General features: G+C 59.7%; 1 protein-coding gene across 1 annotated transcript; it reads right to left on the reverse strand.

Moving 5' to 3' along the window:
• Nucleotides 1-6,017: 6,017 nt before the first annotated feature.
• Nucleotides 6,018-20,637, reverse strand: MAP7D1 (MAP7 domain containing 1; the record flags this gene model as incomplete). Its single annotated transcript, XM_079546155.1, has 20 exons — nucleotides 20,484-20,637; nucleotides 15,371-16,027; nucleotides 15,186-15,257; nucleotides 14,490-14,653; nucleotides 14,227-14,341; nucleotides 13,078-13,188; nucleotides 11,853-11,975; nucleotides 11,621-11,763; nucleotides 11,395-11,528; nucleotides 11,065-11,315; nucleotides 10,839-10,998; nucleotides 10,603-10,762; nucleotides 10,391-10,495; nucleotides 10,232-10,285; nucleotides 10,088-10,145; nucleotides 9,866-9,983; nucleotides 9,595-9,794; nucleotides 8,614-8,712; nucleotides 8,074-8,183; nucleotides 6,018-6,026 (listed from the first exon to the last, which is right to left on the reverse strand). The coding sequence occupies exons 1-20, from the start codon at nucleotides 20,530-20,532 to the stop codon at nucleotides 6,018-6,020; spliced, it is 2,892 nt and encodes a 963-aa protein (XP_079402281.1). The 5' UTR covers nucleotides 20,533-20,637.
• Between the last annotated feature and the right edge of the window lie 836 nt (nucleotides 20,638-21,473).

Consider the following 21,473-nt stretch of genomic DNA (forward strand, 5'->3'; position numbering starts at 1 on the left):
CTTGAGAGCAGCCGTCGGTCACACCTGGAGGAAACAGCGAAATGAAGTCACTGGAACGGGGAGTCGCACCTCAGAGCTGGGGGAACAGGCGGCACCTGCAGCCCGACCTCCGCAGCCACGTGGAGCTCGGCGAGGCTGCAAACAGGGGCGCTTCAAGAGGCTGCCTGCTAACAGCCCCAGGCAGCTGAATTCAGAACAGAACATTTATTTCAGCTGAAGGAGGAAATCTGCAAAAAGAATAAAAGGTTTTAACCCAGAATATTTATGAATTTGAGCGCTACAGTTGAAAGCAACAAGTTAATGGGAAAACCAGAAACAGGCAGAGGCCATGCAGCTAGCTTAGGCATGACAACCTTTAAAGAGACGTTTAATTTCAACCACATCACAGCAGTACAGACAGAACCAACAAGCACGTTTTGTGATCTCCTTCCCACAGGACCAGCAACAAACCAAATGCACCAGGGTGACAGGTCAGAACAGCTCTGGTGTCTCTTCTGTCCTGCAGTTACACTGCTTGCAATGGTTGACCTATTTAATCTCTGGTATCCAGCCATAAACAAAATTCCTTAGAATTTAACATTTGATCGTGTTGCAAAATATGCTCCAGGATTTGATTCCCTGCTGGTTTTTCTTTCAGTTTAGTTCTTCAGATGCTTTGGAAATGGAAAATGCTTTGGTCCCTGACCTGGAGAAGAGGAAGCAAACTCCATTCCCTGCCTCCTCAGATTAAGTTGCCCGTTGCTATTTGCATTCACAGAAACCCGAGAGCTCAGCTGCAGGCTAGCAAAGGAAGCAGATGCCAGGGAGAGCTGGTGTTGGGATTCTCGACTGTTCCACACAGGGGCTGGGATAAAGATCTGAACTCTGCAGCGCCACAGACAGTTGATTAAGCTGAGAAGAGAAACTGCACTCATTAATCAATACTTAAGTTTCATTCATAACATAGGAAGCCATTTATCTAGCATTGAACAGGCCACTGACTTCAGCCCACCATCTGCATCGTGTGCTTCACATGGAGGAAAGCAAGACTTCTGGAAGAGCACACTGTCATAACGTCAGGCAATTTTTGCATGAAAAGCCAGTAATGGTTTTGGAGAGGTTTCAGCAGGTGCTGTGCTGAGAACTCTTGCTGTTCCCCTTGGCTTGGATTATACAGGCACTCAGTTCTATCAGATCACTGCTCTAACTTGAAAATTAATACCACAAAAAGGAAAAAAACCTCATTTCAAGCAGCTCAACTGACCATATACGTTCCAGAGCCAACAGAGAGGAGCAGACATTTGTGGCCAGATAGGAATACCATCTTCAGCAGCTTGGCAGACCAATCAGGTTAAGACAATGAGGAAGCCAAAGAGGTGAACCACAGCCCAACATACACTGCCCTTACTAACATCACCAAACACATAGTGAGGTCAGCTCTAATCCCTTCAGCCCCTCCTGAAGCTGCTTACTCCTGTGCTGACGAATCAAGTCAAGGAACTGATCCAGCTGCAATGCCACTTAAAAAAAAAGAAGCCAAGTCTAAGTCCTCAGAAGCCCAGAAAAGGACCTTAAAAGTATCACCTGCTTGAAGCCATTTACATCTTTGTAGTTCACCTGGATTCAAGCACTTACTAGCTAAACATTAGCGTGGTACAAGTCCCAGAAGTTCCCTTGATTTTGTAGTTATTTTTAATCTTTGCCAGTGTTTCTCCAGTTGACACATTCCTAACCTAAGCTAATTCCTACTAGAATAGGAATCAAACTGCTGTGCTCTACAGCAACCTCAAGGTTAAGCAAACCAAGTGTCGGAGCCATTTCATCTCCCGCGTTAACAGGGAGTTGTAACCTTACTGCCATACACAGGCAGTCCTTCTAACTATTATTTACTAACTATTATTTACTTACTGAGATAAAACGTGTCCCTGTGCTGAAAAAAACTGCTCTGGGATACTCTGCTCTTACAGTGCTTCCTACCAATTGCTCTGACTTCAGACACAGCTGTAAAGGAAGTGAAGATGAGCTGTGAGAGCAGCAGTGCCCATCCACTTACCTCAGCGGTTCTGTTTCCCCACTGAAGGTGGTGCTGGGCCCCCAGAGCACACACAGAGCCTCACACAATGTTTTGCAAAGCATTAGAAAGTAAAGTGTGGCTGCGCCTGAGTGGGAATTACAGCAGAAGCTGTGCTGACTCCACGTTAGCAATCTGCTCTGACAGGGGTCACACTTCCTCCCTGCTTGCAGTGAGACAACTGCCTTCCCACAGCACTGACTCCCTCTACCTTAAAAGGGACACAATTGCATCTGCTGACCATCAGAAAGTTTTCAGATGGAGAACCAGCAGCCTGGAATCTTCTCATTGACAACATTCCTTGCTTGGAGGCCATTACAAAATCAAAAGTTTGCCTTTTTCATTTCTAAGCCCTCTCACTGCAATCATACTCAGGTAATGCAGTAATAGGGAACGCTCTCACTAAGCCACTTCAATGGACTTCGCCCAGAAAAGAAACTTTGTCATGAAACAGTGTCAGCAAAGTTAATGTTTTATGGGCTTTATGTCTTCTGACAGAACTCAACTCTGCTCCAAGCAGTAAAAAAAATCACTGCCAAATCCACTACTGTCAGAAACTTCCTGTGGGTGCCCAGGCCTCACAACAGTTTTACGCTGCTTTTCAAGCAGCCACTGACTGAAATCAATGCTTTGCACAGCAACACGGACAACAAAGAGAAACAACTGAGTTTAACTTGCAGCATGACCAGGAGCAAAGATGGTAGAAGTATGTTCCAAATCCCCAAACAGTTTTACCACCTTTGAAGATCCTGTTTTCTGTCGCATGCCCACCTGCTCGAGCAGATTCACACTCTGCACCCTTCAACAGTCAGTTTTACTGTCTGAGTTGTGTCAAATATGAAACCAGGAAACAAACCTGAAATGAGAAGAGAACACATTGAAGCACTCAGTATTTACATGTTTATTTTCAGCTGTCAGCAAACAAAAGGAGCCAGCTTCCTCAATTCCAACATCAAGTGCAGCAGCCTTTGTCCCAGCCAAGATCCCTGCCTGCAACTTTAAAATCCCAGGAAACAGAAAATCTGAGCAATGAGAAATGCAGTCCTACAGCATCGTGCCATTTGCAGCTCCATAAAAACCACAACTCCCACGCTCCTTAATTCATCTGCGTGCCAGCAGAGGTAAGTGGCACCTGGGGATGGCAGGAGGTGGGGGTAAGAACTGACAAATGTTAGGTAAGACACAACAATGAAAGATAGGAAATCAGAGGAGGCACTGAGCAGAACTCAGCAATAACCAACCACGACCTTCAGCACAAACAAACTACAGATCACCCAGCACAGCACTGATGGCACCAGTTTCACTGCTGCAAACTGTGTCTTAGTGATGAGATCTGAGCTAAAAGCCTCAGTCCCAGCCTCATCATGAGGAACCGGAGCTTAGCTTTCTCAAAGGGCAAATTAAAAAGACCAAAAAAAAGACCATGGCAGTTTTGACTACCATAAATACCTCCATCTCAGGTTGAAAGATGAAAACAATGTTCCTAAGTCAGCTAAGCACAGCTGCGCTTCTCAGCACATGCTTCAAAGTTCGTTAAGGGCTCAAAACGAAGAGCAAGCACTCAGGCAGTGCTGACAGGAGGCTGACGACAGAAGCTACCTGTGCCCTACAACGACCCTCCATCCTCCCCAGCAAGAACGCTGCTGGACAGCCTGCTCAAAACATCCAGCACAGCACGTTCTACTCCAGTAGGTGCCAGACACGCTTCAGGGGACAAAAGTTATGATTACTCTGCCATGGTGAGAGAAGCAGTCATTTGTCAATAGCTGCTCCAGTCTCTCTCCGCTCTGCTTTCAAAACTAAGATTTTCCTTCAAGTGTGTTTGAGGTTTCAGATAATTAAAAACAGATTCTATACAACGGCTGGAAAATTATTTATAGGTTCTTCCAATAAAGAGTGATTCTGCACATTGTTCTTTTGGACAAATCCTTTCCAAACTGCGTGACCAGCTGCAAACCTGTAGATGATTTTATTTCTGACACCAGTTCCTTGGCTACAAGCTGTATGACACATCTTTGAGCTTTAAAAGCCTTGTGTTTTTATGTGGCAGTGACAAGGAGCTCAAAGAAAAGGTCGATCAGATATCAGCATGTTTGCCTCTGAAACAGAAGTCAGCAGCTGGACTTCCTGGGGAGCACGGAAGAAAAACATCTACAATAAGAAGGGAAAGCCTTCCATCAGCATCTTGCTTCCAGACCCAAACAACCCGGGAACAGAAAGTCAGCAGAAAGTTCAGATCTTTCTCAGAAGCAACTGAGTCCTCGCTTAAGTAAAAAAAAAAAAAAAGGAATAAGAGATTTAAACTCATTGAGATAGTGACAAATGCTTACATTTCACAAGCACAGTGAAGGATTCTGATGTCACCCAGTCACCCAGTGTAGAAAGGGCTGAACGCAAATGCTTGCTCAGCGTATGCACAGATCCTGAACTCAGGAAACCAATCTCATCCACAGCCCTACAGGAGCAATTAATTGAAATAATTCATGCAGATAAACGGGGCTCGAAATAATCAGGTACACAACTCCCTCCAGACATCACGTATCCAACGCTCTGTTACGGCGCAGGTTGGACTCCTTAACACTGAGTCTAAATCTGAGAGCAGGATTTCAGCTCACAGCCCGTCCCGCTCCCTGAGCAGCGCTGTGTGCTCTCACAGCACAGAACCTACGGGTTACTGGCCAAGCTTTCAGTCTCCCTTTCAAGATGACAATGAAATGCAGACGGCAAGGAGGACACACTCTGGCTGGCTGCAGAGCTGCAGCATCCTCCCATCCGGAGCTTTTCTTTCCCTGCCGCCACCTCACGCCGCAAATCAGAGCAGGCTGAAGACGGCTGGGTGATGGGGTGAAATTCGGAGCAGCTCCATTTGCTCGCACATCAAAGGAGCCACAAGAGGCTCCGTTATTCCTGCACAGGTACAGCAGGGGAGAACAGCACAGTGACAGCACAGAGGGGGCTGGCAGATCGCAGCTCCTGGGGCAGGACAGCATCGGCAGGGCGCCCAGCATCCCACAGCCAGGCTGGGTGGCACTCGGGGCTTTTATTCTTTGTGTGGATGCCACAGCTTCCGGTTACCATGGAGCGAAACACTGCAAACACCATTCTCAGCTGGCATGAAATGTAATCCCATGATTTGACTATTCATAGCTCTGACATGATAAAGCTAAATTAAGCAGGAGCTCTTAACTTTCCCTGACCCAGTGGCAATGACTGCCCTGTCACTTAGCCCCTGCTAAGAGGGGATGATATTTCCCTTCGTGCAAACGAGCTGTGGAGCACAAACCCAGCCTGCCAGCCACCAACAAAATGGCATCTGCTTGTTCCAGCCACTGCCCCAAAGTGCAGCAGCAACCAGGGGAGGAACAAGATGAGCCCTTGTGCTGAACCTAACCTGCTCCCCTCCTTCATGAAAACGACTAAGGAGCCTGCAGCCACGTTTCCCCCTTGCAGAGCTGGGTCTTCTTGCTGAGAAAGAACCCACTGATAGCTGAATTATACTGAGCTATACGGATAAATGCACAGCAGCAGCTCTGTCACACAGAGCAATTCTCTGCGCCGTGACAATTCAGAAGAAACCAAATGACCCCAAAGCCTTGATATTTTGCTGGCACACCAAGCTATTAAACACACCTCAGCACGCATAAACTTCTCCAGATACGAGAAGTTCAAGGTCTGTGCAATGCTCAAGCAGTAACAAGTTCAGACACGGCTAAGTGCCATTTTGCCAACACAGAACCAAAAAGGGTGAGAAAGAAAAAAAAATAAAGCAGAATCTGCTGACTTGCATGGCTGAGCACTCATATCCTGGTGCTTTGTGCACGGAATGTTTTTGCTTCCTAACAGCATCAACCATGCTCCTCTGCAGCACACCGATCTCAAAAATCACTAACAAACTCACTGGACACAGACCTGGCTTCACCTGGATGACAAAATGTTTTCTTAAACAGAGTTCATAAAGCTTCCTGGCTTAAATAAGCTGCGGAAAACAGCAGACAGCTAAATCACATTATCATGACCCTGAGGGTAGGATGCCTATGTAGTTTGCAGTGCAGATCCTTTAGTCAGGGTAGAATTAGAAGCTCAGAAGTTCACTCCAGAGGTGCAGGGCTGCTCCTGGAGTCTCTGCACACAGAACAGCAGCACTAAAGAGCCCACAGAAACCTGCCCAGGCAGCCCTTGCTGGAGGAATGAACTATGGTCCGGTTTTTCCCCCACAACAGACTGTGTAAAGCAACACAGAACTAAGAATGAAAAGAGCAGAAAGGCACCAGCATAAACACAGACACTTCTACAGACAAGGAGCCACAAGCAGAGACGGGCATGGATTGAACACAGCACACACCTGCTGCCGTCAGCTACAGGCACGCCACGCAGCAGCCAGATCCACCACTGCTCTGCTCCCCTACAGCAACACCCTCGAGAGATACCAGGAGGAACTTACAGCGTGTCCTTGGTGCAGCCAGGTCGCCTTTTCACTGTAAACTACCAGGTAAGCATCAAGAGCTTCTCACTTCTTTATGCCTGGGTGAGAAAGGAGGCTAACTGAAAGGCCTGCAAGTCCACACAGCACCACGTCCTGTGAGGAAAACCCAGGTGGGAAGTGCAGAACTGAGCAGTGCTGCAGCTCAGCCCCCAGAACTCCGCAGCTCCCTGCTGTGCTGACAGCAGCGCTCACAAATCCCATGTTCTCATACGTACAAGTGCATAAAACTCAGTAGTATCTCAGGACACTGAGGCCTACCTGCTAGAGTACTGCCTTGAGAGCTACGTTTTTAGCAGGCTGTGCTAATTTAAGGCCTTCTGAGGTAACTCAGAAAACTAATTTGTTATACATGCCTCTCCCTACTCCTAATTTAGCTGAAACAAGAAGTTCACACTAAGGAGAATGTGAAACTAAAATATAAGAATCCAACAGGAAATCAGATATGATCACAAGGCCCTGGAGCCTGCCAAGTACTCTGGATCACAAAAGCCTGAATTTTTTGACAGCTTTCTTTGCTAACTACCTGACTTGATCTGCAGTTAGATGGCCTAACAAGTAACGCAGCTCACAAAGCCAGCTGCTGCCTCACTGTGCTAAGCCCCTGCAAAGCGACAGAGTGAGCATTCAGAACTGCTGAGTTCCTCCAAACACTCTGCTATGCCTCAGTAACCATTTTTCCAGCCTCTACAACGCACTCCCTTGAAGGCAATTTGCAATTTCCAAAAGCCAACGCTTCTCAAACAAACGGAAATCAGGTTCCACAACCAACACCCACACAGAAGTCCTCCTCAGCCACAGCACTTGCCAGGAGCAAAAAACGAAAGACACGTTGGAAACAGACCTAAAGTTTCACATCAGCCTTCTCATAAATTATATTAATTAACGATCTGCCCTTGCTACTAGAGGGAAGGAATATTGCAGGAGTTCCTTGCAGAGAGTAATTGGGTGATTGAGCTGGCTGTGCTCTTTGGGAAGCTTGCTGAGTGACCCAGCAGCCTCATGCACACAACGCTGAAGCAGCAGCTGACAGAGGCCCTCTTCCTTCCCCACATTCAGCTAATGTACATCTACAATGCTTCCCAAGCAATTGGGCATACTGCTCTCTTCAATAATGCACGTTTGGGTAAGATGCATTAAGGCACACCAAGACAAGCACTTCTCTTACACCCAGCCTAAAAGAGGAGCACTCCTGCCAGATGGGCAAGGAGGAAGCACTGTGCAATCCCTAACCCGGCACACCCCGTGTGGCAAACAGCTCACCCTGCACTTCTCAAGGTGCCAAACAGCCCTTCTCCTGAACTTATCGCATCACACGTATTTAGAAAGCTGTACAGGAGACAATTACAGCACTAATTATCCTGTGAAGATTTCAAAATATCTTTAAAGGAGTCTGGAAAATTAATCTCTCCCAAGCAAATCAAGTTAGGATCACTCTCAAATTAGAGAAAAAGGCGATTCGAGGCACACACGTGTTTCTGTGCCCAGAGCTACGGCACGGCATCACCCAACTCCACAGAACCCCTCCGTCTACCAAACCCACCGTGCAGTCAGCGCTTAAGGGCTCCGAGCGCTGCCCATCCCCTTCCTCCCCCCCGGGCCCATCCGCCCGCGGGGCGATCCCGATGATGGGAGAAAGCGCCCAGAGGCCGGCTACAGGGCAAGGCTCGGGCGGAAAACGGGAATCCCCGGGTCGAGGAGCCCGGATGAGGCGCCGCGGAAAGGCCTGTGCCTGGAACGGCCCCAACCGGCCGTGTGCCGCCAGGAGGCGGCGCGGGGCCCGGCCCGGGCACGAGGGTTCCGGAGATCTCCGGGAGCGCCCTGAGCACCGCCCGGGGCTCCGCGGGCAGCACGTGGGGCCCGGAGCTGGGATGGGCGGGGGGGGGGGGGGGGGGGGGTCGCCGCGGTGAGGCCCGGGATTGGGGGGGAGGGAGGGGAGGGGCGGCGAGCAAGGCCCGGCTCAGGAGGGGAGAACGAGAACGGCCCGTGCGCGTCGTGCCCGCGGGACGGGAGGAGAAAGAGGGGAAGGGGCCGACGGCGGAGCGAGGGAAGGGCGGCGCCACGTTGGGCCCGCGGCACTCACCGGACCCAACTCCGCCTGCGGCCTCCTCAGCGGCCAGGCGCCTCCACCTCCTCCTCACGCACTTCCGCTTCGCGCCCGCCCGCCGCCCGCACGCAGAGGCTGCCGGGAGGCGCAGTCCGAACCCCTACGGCGCTCCACCGCTAGCGGGGCGGGATGAACTGCATATCCCAGCGAGCCCTGCGCGGGGATGTGACGTCACTTCCGCTTCCTCCCTTGCTCACCCATCACGCCACCAAGAGGGCGCAGCTTCCGGCGGGAAGGCAGGCCGGGAAATGGCGGCGGTGCCGATGCTGTCGGTTCGCGCCCTGCCCTGAGGGGCCGCCCCTCCCCGCCGCCCACCCCACCCCCGGGCCGCAAGGAGGCGAGGCGTTGCGTTGCGTGGTTGTCCACTTTTATTGTTCGTAGAGGTTGTCCGGATGCATAACACTGTCACAACGGCACGGAGAGCAGCGTGGGCCCGGCCCAGCCCCGGGTGCACGCAGACATGCGTGGGGACAAAGGGGACGGGCGGCCCCGAGCCCCCCCGCTGTCGGCCGAGCGCTATTTACAGTATTCACATACATTGTACCCAGCGAATTAAATAACCACAGTATGACAGCACACGTCTGGGGTGGCTCGGGCGGGCGGTGGGCAGGGGCGGCAGGCTGATAAGGTGCATGGTTGTTTGTTTTTGTTTTTTTTTTAAAAAAAAAGAACAAAACGAAATAAAAACAACTGAGAAACCAGGAGGCCCCGGTGTGGGCGCAGGGCTGGCGGCTGCCATGTTGGAGCCTCGCGCTGCCTGGGCTCCTCGTGGCATGGCCGGGTGGGCGGAGGAGAGCAGCGAGGTGTTTCCTTCTGACAACAGCTATGGGTCTGCGCGGTGCTCCGTGGGGACATCAGCCAGGGCCGGGCCTCACAGCACCTCTGTGGGCACAGGAGCTACCGTCAGAGCTGAGGTGTCATCGCCCCCTGCTCCAAATCGGCTCCCCCGCCCCTCACCTGTGACCTGGGGGGGTTTGACCACTGCCTGCTTGAGGAAGGGCTCCTTGTCGCCGAACGGGATGATGCTGCTGGGGCTGCCACCGTGGTGGGAAAGCTCCAGCAGCTCTGAGGAGCCCTCGGTGCCTGAGAAGCCGTTTTCGTGCTTGCTGGGCTGCACGCCATTCACAACTGGGGCTGCCACATCCTTGGCTGGAGAACTGTGGGGCAACAGGTCGGGTTGAGTTGGGGTCCTGCCAGCCTGCAGCCCCCTTTCCACCCCTGTGCTCACCTGGGCTGCAGCCCCTCGCCTGCCGGGCCCTTCAGTGTCCCCAGCGTCCCTGCACTCGGTGTTTCCGTCTCCGGCAGCTCCTCTGCCTTTGGCATCGGCCCTGCTCTCTTCTCACCACCTGGAGACACGAGCAGAGCCCCACTCAGCCCCAAGGCTCAGGGAGCAGGAAGGGGGCAGGGGCTCTGGGGACTTCCAGTATTGAAGCAGGAGGGAGCTGTGTACCTGTGCTGTGCTCCTGCTCAACTGCTTTCCCGTTCACTATCTTCTTGTCTTCCTTCTTCTGCAGGGAAAGGAGAGCAGTGAGGGCTCCACGGTGCCTGCTGTCCCCAGGCAGCTCAGGGCAGGGCGTGCAGGACAGGCACCCACCTTGGCATCTGCTGCATCCGATTTGCGCGTCCGCTTCATGATCTCCTCCAGGCGCTGCGGGGCAGACAGGGGCTGATGCAGCCCTCCCCAGCAGGACCTGCGCCATGCACTGGGCACCCCCCAGCATGAAACGCACTCAGCAGTGCCCCCAGCCCTTACCTTCTTTCTCTCCAGCCGCTCCTGCTCCTCACGCTGGAAATGCTTCTCCCGCTCCAGGCGCTGCCGCTCAGCCTCTTCGCGTGCCTTCGCCTCGGCCTCTTCTCTCTGCAAGGACAGCAGGGACAGGTGAAGAGGGAACGGTGGGGACAGGCTTCACCTCATCCCACATCCCATCCTTGCCCCCATCCCTCCTTCTCCCCCCTGCCTCACACCTGTCTCTGCAGCCGCTCCGTCTCCTCCCGTTCTGCCCGTGCCTTCTCCTGGGCCTCGCGCTCCTCCTGCAGCTGCCGCTCCTCCTCTCGCTGCCGTGCCAGGGCCTCCCTGCGGCTCTGCTCCTCCGCCGCCTGCCGTGCCCTTTCCTCTTGCAGCCGCCTGTGGGAACAGAGGTGGCCCTCAGTGAGGTGGGGGGGCACCGGGGCCTGGGTGAGGTCCATGGTTGCGCACTCACCTCTCCTGCTCCTCCTGCTCCCGGCGCTCCCGTTCCTCGCGCTCCCGCTGCTCGCGGGCCTGGCGTCGCTTCTCTGCCAGCAGTCGGGCGGCCTCCTCCCGGTCCGTAGTGCCGGCCGAGGGTCTGCTGGGGGGGCTGTGGGCTGCGGGAGTCGAGGGGGCTGTGGGATATGAGCAGCATCAGTGCCGCTCCCACTCCTCCTGACCCCTAACCACCATGTACCTACCTGCTGCCGGCTCCGTGGGAACCCTGGGGGGCTCGGGGGTGGCTGGGCCCTTCTCCTCTTCCTTCCTCTCGCGCCCCTTGGCCTGGCCATCCTGCTCACCCCGCTCATCCCGCGCCCTGGCCCGCACCTTGGGGGAGGAGTGGGCACTGCGGGGCAGGGGCGGCTTGTGGGGTGAGGCCAGAGCTGGGCTGGGGGATGCTGGGCGGGTTTTGGGGGTGGCTGGGGATGAGGGACGGTTCTTGGGGCCGGGGCTGCAAGCAGAGCAAGAAGAGATATTAGCAGGGTCCCCATAGCCCTGGGGCTGGGCAGCGTGCAGTGCCAGGTCCCAACCTGCTGTCAGATGTGGGCAGGAGCCGGGGCTGTGCGCCAGGCAGTGACTGCCGCTTCTTGAGGCTGCGCTCGCGGGACAGCGCACTGCGTTCCTTGGCATTCTCCCGCTCCTTCTCCTTCTTCTCCTTCTTCTTCTGTGCCAATCATAGAGAGAGAGCATCAGTACCACACCGCTGAGCTTGGCCGGGAGTCGGGCACGGGGTGTCCAGCAGAAGGTGGCACTCACCGGTGAGGACTCGGCACGGCGACGCGGTGTCACATCGGGGCTGCCAGCAGTGCCCCTCCGCCGCTCCCAGCAGCGGTGCGGCAGGCGATGGTTGTGGCAGGGGCTGAGGGGGCTGGCAGAGGCCGAGCGGGGGCACACAGGCACTGCGGGGATGGGGCCGGTGGCTGTGGGCTCCCACCATGGAGCGCTCCCAACCCCCTGCCCCACGCAGTTCCGTGCCCCCCATGCTCACCCTGCTCCTTGCCATTCCCGGCCAGTGTCACGGCGCTGCGGCTGCGTGCCAGGAAGGACAGCGTGGGTGTCATCAGCCGGTCCACTATGCTGCTCTCCCAGGGGCTCAGCTGCAGGCTGCGGTCTGCAGAAGGAGAAGAGCCCTCAGCACTCTTTTGAGCCCTGCAGCACTGACACCATCCCTCTGCTCAAGCCCCAGGGCTTCCAGATCCCCACTTCTCGCACTGAGAGCCAAGGCACCACACGTGGCACACAGACAGCATTGAGGCAGGACGACGACATGTGCCCACAGCAGCATTCCATGCACCCTGTGCCAGTGACACTGAGCCCCCGGCGCATTGCAGGGCAGCCACTGTGTGCCCCTGCACCAAGGGAGAGGGGCTGAGGCCACCACGCAGTCACAGGAGCTGGGCTGGGCTCGTGGCTCCCAGGGGATGGTGGCCCCCAGGCATGCTGCTAGCCCAGCTGGGCACGGGGTCACTGCCATCTGCACTGCGCTGCTGGCACCAAACACCCCACGACCACGTGGACAGCACCACAAAGACAGCAACCCTGTGCTCCTCGCCATCAAAATAACGCAGTACCCCGCTCTGCTGCTGGGAGGGGACAAAACAGAGACTGGAGCAACACTGGGTGCTGTGTCCAGCACCAGCCCAGGCGCTGGCTGCTCAGCACAGCCCCGTGTGCCCCCCCTGGCTGAGCCCCAGCATGAGGCCGTCAGAGCCGCCCGCATCAGCTGCTCCATCTATTTATACCATTCGGCGCACGCCCATCGCCAGGCAACTCAGCAGCACAACAGCACGCAGCCCCACGGCTCCAGCAGCTCGCCCGGATCTGAGTGACCTCATGGCACCCAGCACTGCACCCACAACCCCTGAGGGGCACCCAGTGCTGCACCCAACAGCAGCCTCAAGGCACTCCGAGGTGTCACAGTGAGCACCAGCCCTGCAGAGGTGGTGCGAGATGCATCTTGCAGCCCTGGCTAGAAGCCATAGGGCTCCCAGTGCCATCCTGGCTCCCTCCACCTCCCAGCCGCTCTCCGTGGCCGGGCAAGGAGCTGGCGCCAGCCTCCTCCAAAGCTCCAGCCTCCTCCAAAGCAAACAGCACACAGCTCCTCCTCTCTGTGGGCACTGTGCAAAGGCACAGCAGGGGCTGGGGGGTCCCTACGTGGGGCGGGGGCTGAGCTGTGCCCCCCTGCACTGCAGGGCCATGCAAAGGGCTCTTACTTCTACTGGGAGAATTCCAGAGGGTGGCAGAGGATTTGGAGAGCCGCTTGTTGATTATAGAGTCGACGTGTTTGGGGAGGTTTACGGCAGACACCGAGCAGCGGCTCGCACCTGGAGGAGGGAAAAGACACAGGGCATTACAGACCGGGGCGGGGGCTGCTCCTTGCATGCAGCATGCACTGATGTGGGGCAGTGGGGCTGCAGGGCGGTGGGAGGACATGATACACTGGTGGTCGGGATGGGCTGTGTGGCACAGTGCCTGTGTCATACGGGGGCATGCAAGGATCTCAGCTCTGGGGAGCACGGCACTGCCACCATGGTGTCCCCAAAACGCAGTCCTGGAGCCAGGGGACTTCAGTGGCTCAGGGGCAGACGGACACAGGATGGTGCTCACACCAGGACCCTACAGCAACATGGGGTGGGGGGCAGCAGGAAAGCAGAGCCCTCAGCCCTGGCCGGGCAGCCAGAGCCCACCGATGGAGGAGGCAGCAGCCAGGTTTGGGGACACCTACACAGAAGTGGCAGGGAGCCCCATACAGCAGAAGTGCATCTGTCCCCGAACGCTCCACGACTCACAGAGGGGCACAAAGCACCTGCGTGCATCCTGACCGTGCACCGCCAGCACCCAGCGCCGCACACGCAGCCACCCCACAGCACGAAGCACTCAGGGCGTGGGGACACAACGCTGCCCATCTGCCACGGCACAGCCCCGTCCCCTCAGCAGCCAGGGTGCAGCCCCAGCACAGAGTCCCCACGGAGAGGAGCCCCACACTGAGCATCCCGCACGGCCCAGCCACGCGCACCGGGAGCACGCAGCCCTGCTCACCCCCACATTGGCACCAAGAGCCACCCCACGTGCAGCCGGGTGACGTGGGGACGCACCACAACACGCAGCCTAACGCCACCAACAACACAGCGATGCCTTCGCGCGGCTCCAAGCCCAAACGTCACTCGCCCCACGCAACGCAGTGACCGCAGATGGGCGCAAGCAGCACAGCCCAGGGGACGCAGTGCCACGGGAACAGGGAGGAGCCGTGGGGTCCCGCTGGGCCACAGCACAGCACGAGGGGCGGCAGAGCGACGTGGCGGCAGGGCAGCACTGCAGGCGCTGCGTTTGCCATCCCTTCAGCCCCGTCCTCGTGCACTCACCATCCTTGTGCGCGGCAGAACCTTGGTGCAGGGCCCCTGCCCACGACCACCGCTGCTGCCGGATCTCTGCCCACGTCTTCTTGGCCGAGCGCTGGATGGCCGCCTCGTAGCGCTCCTGTCCGGGAGAGGGACGGGCTCAGAGATGGGGACCTTCACAGGGTGATGGGGCCGTGATGCCCACCCTAGGGCAACACAGATGTGCCCAAGGACCCCCGGGTGTGCTGCTGGAGACCCCGTGGGGAGCGTTCCCATCCCCTCCCCACCTTATTCTTCTCCAGCTTTTGCCGCTGCCGCTCCTCCAGCACCGCACGGCGCTTCTCTGCCCGCAGCCGCTGCTCCTCCAGCCGCCGCCGGCGCTCCTCCAGCTGCCGCTCCCGCAGCACTTTGGCCTTCTCCTCCTTCTCCAGCCACAGCGCCCGCTTGGCCGCTGCCGGGGGGAGCCCACGTGGAGGGGTCACAGCCCGGCCGGGGGGATGCAGCGCCCCATGTACACAGAGAGCCCCACGGCCGTGGTGGGGATGCGTGGCAGCGGCATGGGGCTGAGGGTTGAGGGTTCCCCAGGCGCATGGGGCCGGCAGCATTGCAACCAGCGTGGTGGCAGGGAGGAGTTAGGGAGAGGACAAAAGGGAGCCGGGAGCCCGCGGAGCCGCTCAGGGAAACAATGGGGGAATGAGGGTGGAAAGAGCGCGGGGACGAGGGGGCCCCATGGGCGGCGCGGGGGCTGTGCAGCCCCACACATCCACAGCCCCACACATCGCTGCCTGCTGGAACCCACCCAGATGTGGGATGCCGTGGGCCTGGGGAACCCCCACGTTGTGCAGCGTGCCCAGGGGGGATAAACCTGCAAGTGCAGCGCTTGCACTAATAGCAGCTAATGGGATTGCCATGACCCAGCCAAGCTCCTTAGCTCTCCCGCCCGCCCCTTCACATCCACTTTCCCTCCCAGCCCCACTCCTCACCCAGGTACTTGGCCCGCTCCTCTCGCCGCTCCTTCGCCTGCCTGTGCCGTGCCTGGGCCTTCTGAGCATCTGCTGCAGGGAGACACAGTCAGAGCAAAACAAACTGCACCCCAGAATGAGGGGACACGAGGAGCCCCACGTGAGCAGTGAGGCAGACCCCCTTCTCCCTTCTCCAGAACACTCACCTTGCTTGGGCCTGGGGCTGGCAGCTGAAGATGGCGATGCGGCAGCTGGAGTGGCACGGTCACCTTTGGGGGGGACATCCTTGGGGGCGACATCCTTGGAAGGTGTGTCCTTGGGGGATGCATCCTTAGAGGGGACATCCTTGGAGGGCATATCCTTGCGGGGAATGTCCTTGGAGGGTGTGTCCTTGTGGGGCACGTCCTTGGGGGGCTGGGCTGTGCTTCCCAGGGGGCTCTTGGCATCGGAGGGTGCCCCTTTGCCAGCAGTGGGGGCCACGGTGGTGCTCCCATGGGGCAGCGTCTCCTCTGAGCACGGGGCAGTGGGGACGGGCGGCGGCTGGCCGGCGGTGCTGCATGATGCCTCTTCTTTGGGTTGCTCTGTAGTGCGAGGATGGGGGTGTGCAGGGGGGGTCTTGTCACCCCAGGGTGGGACGCTCTCTGCTGAGGGAGCCACAGCTGCAGGGATGGGGGACACGGGCTGTCCTGGGGGGGTCACGGCTGCGGGAACAGGGCAGAGCTGTCCTGGTGGGGGGGTGGCCATTGGGGAGGGGGTCGCAGCGGGGAGGACGGGTCGGTCACGCTGTGGGGGGCTGTCTCCATGCACGGTGTCCCCAAGGGGGGGGGGCAGCACGCTGTCTCCCATCGGGGACGGTGTCTTCCCTGCAACACAGAGCACAGTGGGTCACCAGCGGGGCGGGGGGGGGGTCACCATGCAGCCCCACGCCAGGTGCTGTGTGCACAATGCACAGAGCACACGGACACGGCTCTGCCAGGCACCGCCGCCACAAAACTCCCTTCTTCCCCAACAGCTGCTGCCTCACTCCAGGGGGAAAACCCCACACCAGGCACTGGGGGGGGAGGTGTGGGCAGGCACTTCCTGGAGGATGCAGGGCGCTTCTGCTGTATTGGATGGGCTCAAGATGGGTGCAGGATGGGCGCGGGCTGCCGGCCTGACGTCACACCACGGTGCGTGTCCCCGCGCACAGCCATGAACTCATGGCCCAGGAATGCACACGAGGCTGCCGCCGCCGCTGAGAGAAAACAACTCCTCCCCGAGCGTGTGGGGCTGAGAGTCTGCTCAGAGCCTGCTCCGTTGTGCGTGGACCCAAATGGACCACTGGCACTGAGCGGTGACCCGTGTGGGGGTGACCCGTGCAGGGTGCAGTGCAGCCAGAGCACCCTGCGGAGAGCAGCATGCTGCTCAGACTGTCTGCCCCATGCAAGCGCTCCATTTAGGATCACAGCCCTGATTCCTGTGCAGCAGGAAGGGTCGGTGCTTCTGCCCAGCCCAGCCCCATGGGCACCACCAACACTGGCACTGCTGTGCGCGTGGCCCCAGCTCTGACTGCAGTGAGGACACCGGGGACCCACGGCCCCAAGTGTGTGATCCTCCCCACGGGGCGACGTCCCGCACCGCTCAGCCGTGTTTGTGGAACTCTCTGCAATCTTCAGAGAGGGGCAAAGTATGGGCTGTGCAAACACGGCCGGCGCCGCTCCTTCACACCGTAGCTGGACGAGCACGGGGACAGCGCTGAGCTGCACCGCATGGGGGACTGCACCCAACCACCACCCCCCCCGTGGGCGCATCGCTCCTCGGATGGGCTCAGCACAGGATCAGCCCTCCTACTGCTTTCCGGCTATTTGTGCTGCAGGAAGGAGGTTGTCCCCTGCTCCCACACACCCACAGCCTCAGCACAGCCAGAAAAGACAAGGGCTCCCACCCCTCCCCGCTCCCACCCACAGGCACTGCAGCAATGCAGCCCACGGGGCCACCAGCTGAGCCGGGACGCCGCTCAGGCTGACACCACGCAGCAGATGGACATCCCACCCCATCCTTGCAGCGTGAGGAGCAGCACCGAGTCCCTACAGCCACCCATCGCCACAGGGCACAGAACTGCCACGCAGCCCATGGGCAGGATCCGTCCCGCCCCGATGGCCACGGGGACAGCAGCACCCAGCGCCGTGGGGCACGGCCACAAACCCCAAAAGCCACAGCCCAGGAGCGGCCCTGCACCATCTGTCCCTGTCGCTGCCGCAGCACAGCAGCTGCCCTGAAACCCAACGCTGGGGCATTCCAGAGGGGATCAGCTCCCAGCCCCAAACACTGCATCCCACAGCCCCCAGCCCTGTTGTCCCGCAGAGGAGACATCGCTGCGCGCAGAGCAGTGTGACCTCAGCGGGATGCTGGGATGGCTGTGGGGTGAGGTGCTGTGCCTCCAGCCGGCCCTGCTGGAAGAGTGCTGCAGTGCCGGAGCCCACCTGGCTCCTCTCGTGGGTCCCTGTGCCACCAGCACACCCATGTGCCACCGAGTGCCACCGGCACCTCCTGCCCGGCACGCGGCCAGCGCTGCTCAGCCAGGCGGAGGCAATTCCCGGTGCGATGAAGCGAGAGCACATCACAACCCCGGGGGGTTGGAGAAGGCGAGCAGCCTGAGCCCAGCACTGCAGCGAGGCCCTGGGGGGCTTCCCAGCGGGGAGGGCAGAGGGGGCTGCACAGCACCTTCACCTCGGCTCCCCCCAATTTATCCTCACATACCCGCTGAGCGGCCGGCCGCACCGCAGCATCCCCAGGTTGTCCATTTTGGCACAAAGGTTCTGGCTGCTGGAACAGCGGATGGGGCTGAGCCCAATCTGGGACAGGGAGGTGGATGCAGTGCAGCTCATCCATGGTGTCCCAGCGCTGGGACCACAGATCCAGGCTGCTTGGCCACCACCGCCCCAGGGCCCACGTCCCTGGCTGGGGTGGCGGATAGCTTGTGTGGTGCCCAGGGATGAGATCTCGGTGCAAACCTCAGCCCCAAAGCCACCGATGGCTCTGCATGGCCTGGTGGGGATACACACGTGTCCTTGGGGGACTCATGTCCCCTCTCCAGTTGTGTCCCCATCTTGATAGCAGCACCACCAGCCTCGCAAACAGATGGTGAAGGCTGAGCCTCCAGAGCTGCTCTGTGTCCCCATCAGCTCCCAGTGCCACCTGCATGGAGCAGGTATGGGTATTCGACAGGGACAGGGGCTGCTGAGGCCACCAGAGCCCTGTGGCATTCACAAGGGTGCACAGAGACCCTTTCCCCTCCGTTCCACAGCACCGTGCTGTGCCCACTCCCACTTGGCTCCTGGGAATGTGCAGCATCACACATCCCTGAGTGGTGGGGACAGTGAGCATCCCCTGCATGTCCCCTGCACGTCCCTATCCAGGGGTCTCTGCTCCTGCCTAGGGCCAGCCCTGCTCTGGGGCACGGAGACTCAGGGTGCAGGGGCGCTGTGACCAACAGAGATGTGGGGAACTGGAGAGCAACAAGGGGAACTTGGGAGATGGGATCTTGTGGCCACAGCTGGGGGGTTTCCAGGGTTTAAAATATACCCAGAGGAAAGCAGAACGTGCCCAGGCTGCTCCTGGGCTCCATCACACCAGACACAGGGCACAGGGCCGGGGTGTGGGCAGCACCTGACTGCCATCCGTCTGCGCAGCGCAGAGCAGCGACAGGAGGTGCCCACGTCCTTGGGGTGACCCACAGCAGCCGGCACCGCACCGAGAAGCAGCACTGCAGGCAGGGCAAGGGGCTGAGCTCTGCTGGGGGCAGGGTTTGTGGAGAGCACCTCCAAAATGCAGCTCCTCTATTAGGTGGGCACCTACCGGGTGCTCTGCGGGATCCCACGAGGCCGCCTTCGCCGCACTGTTCGGTCCCCAGCCCCGCTCACAGCCAGCTGAGAGCCATACCAACTATTTTGGACGTGGCACCACGCGACTGTGACTGTCACATCGCTGCTCCACACGTCACATCACGTTGGTTCCATCAGGCTCTCCCTGCTCCCAACGCTGGAGCTGGCAAGCAATCAGCTGCCCCGCACCCCCTGCTGCCCCGTGCCAGGAGAGCCCGACGGGACCCAAATAAGCACCGTCTGTGCCTGCCCTGCGCTCTGCTCTGCGGCGTGCTGGTTCTGCATCCCGCTGGTGGCCAGGAAAGGGGAACCCACTGTGTCTGGGACTGCTGTAGGGTGAGGAAGGAACGCACACTCGGGTCACCCGACCGAGGGGTGAGGATGTGCTTCAGCCAGCAGCTCTCCGCTCTGCAGGAGGATCCGTGCGCCGAGCGGAGCTTCCTCTGCACGCAGCCGAGGGCGGCCTCATCCCCGGGAAGCTCCGACGCCAACGGGCCGCGCTTTGGGGCGGCAGCCGAAGCGAAGCTGGGAACCGAAAGGCGCAGCGATGCTCGGCGGTGCTGCGGATGGAGGAGCAGCGGGTGGGACGCAGACAAAATGTCTGCAGCGCTGGAGGGCGAGAGCGGCTCGGAGCGGGCATGCGGCTCTGCGCGCCCCGATAACAGCCGCACGGCACCGGGCCGGCACGCGGCCCTCCCCCGCCCCGATGAATCACAGCGCGGCGCTGCGCGGGGCCGGGGGGGTTGGGGGGGAGGGGAGAGGAGGGGAGAGCGGAGAGCGGAGAGCGGAGAGCGGAGAGCTTCTCCTCTTCCTCCGTCGGTGGAAGCGGTGCCACAAAGCGCCGCTCGGGGCCGGGAGAGCCGGAGAACGGCCCGGAGCAAAGCGGGACCGCCGCCCTCTGCCCGATCGCACCGGAGTTCAGCCCGGGGCACCGGGAGGGCACCGACGGGCGCCGCTCAGCCCCGCCCGGGCCGCCCCCGCCCCGCACCGCCTCGCAGAGCTCCGTGCGGAGCGGAGAGCAGCGGATGGGGACGATGCCCCGCACCCCGCCGGGGAGGGCTCCCCAAGGGCACGGGCTCCAGCGCGCCGCGGGGCCGGGGGCTGCGCTCCCCCCCTTCCCCTCCCCCTTCTTCCTCTCCTCCGCCAAAATGGAGGGGCGGCCCCGCGCCGCCGAGCTTTGTCCGCTCCCGGCCCCGCGTTGCGGGCGGCCCCTCCGCTCCTCGCACCCCCCTCGGCCCCAACCACCGCCCGGCCCCGCACCGCACCCTCCCGGCTTTGCGGCCACCGCCCCTACGGCTCCGGAGCACCGAGGCCGCATCCCGCGTCCCCACCCGCACCGCGCTGCGGCCCTGGGCCATCACCACCCCCCCCCCCCCGCCTTCCGCAGAGCCGCATCCCGCACCCCCGCCCTCCCCGGGCCCGCATCCCGCACCCGGCCCGCTCCCCGCAGCCGTACCGGGCGCAGCTCGGCGTTGGGGCTCCCGCCCGGCGCGGTCGCTCTCCATGGCGCGGGGCGGTGCAGGGGGCCGGGCCGTTCCGAGCTGTGCCGCGCCGCGCCGCCCCGGCTCCCCCCGGCCCGCGGGGGAGGAATCTCGGAGCTCCCCGCCCCGGCCCCGCGCCTGCCGGCACCGATGGGGTGGGATGGGATGGAGCCGAGATGCTCCGCCCGACATCACCGCTCCGGGCACCGCTGCCGGTGTTGAGGCCGATCCTCAGCCCCGCGTTCGCCCACCTCCATCCTTTCTTGTTTTCTCCCAAATGCCGGTTCTCACAACCACGCTCACGTCTCCCAGCATCACCTGGAGCCGGTCCCCAGCGCGTATGAACCTGAAGGCAGAACCTGCCCTGCCTGCACAGCCACCGCCATCTGGGTCAGCAGCCCCGTCCCCGCCAGCCCAAAGGGACGCTGATTTCCATCCCAGAGCTCCATCTCCACCATTTGTGGGCCTCACCCCCATCCCTCTGCCTCCTGAAGCCCCCAGCACCGCCAGCAGCTGCTCTGCACCACGGGGTGATGCCGATGCATCACTGCACCGGGCCACTCTGCATCCCACCCTCACCCCAACAACAGGGGCGACCCACGGGGCCGCAGCACCTTTGGGGTGCAGGGGGATGCAGTGACGCACAGTTCAGGTTCCTGCAGGCATCGCCCTGTCAGAGGCGCCTGTTTTGGGAATGATGTCACCGCGAGGCCAGGAGATCCCCTGCCATCCATCCTCCTGCCAAACAGGTTCCCCAAACCCCTGCCCTCTGTTCTTCTGACTCAGGGATGGGAGCAGGCAGGCCCAGAGCTGACAGAGGGGTGAGGGGGGCTGGCCGGGTCTGGGAGTCACCTCTGTGCATAGATCAGATGGGGACACGCAGCTTGGCACACCCTTGGGCTGGAACCAGCAGGGATGGGGGCACAGGGCACCAACAGGGACCTGCTCCGTGCTGCCATCGGTGT

The sequence above is a fragment of the Tetrao urogallus genome (genome assembly GCF_951394365.1).
Source record: "Tetrao urogallus genome assembly, chromosome: 23".
Classification (NCBI taxonomy): domain Eukaryota; kingdom Metazoa; phylum Chordata; class Aves; order Galliformes; family Phasianidae; genus Tetrao; species Tetrao urogallus.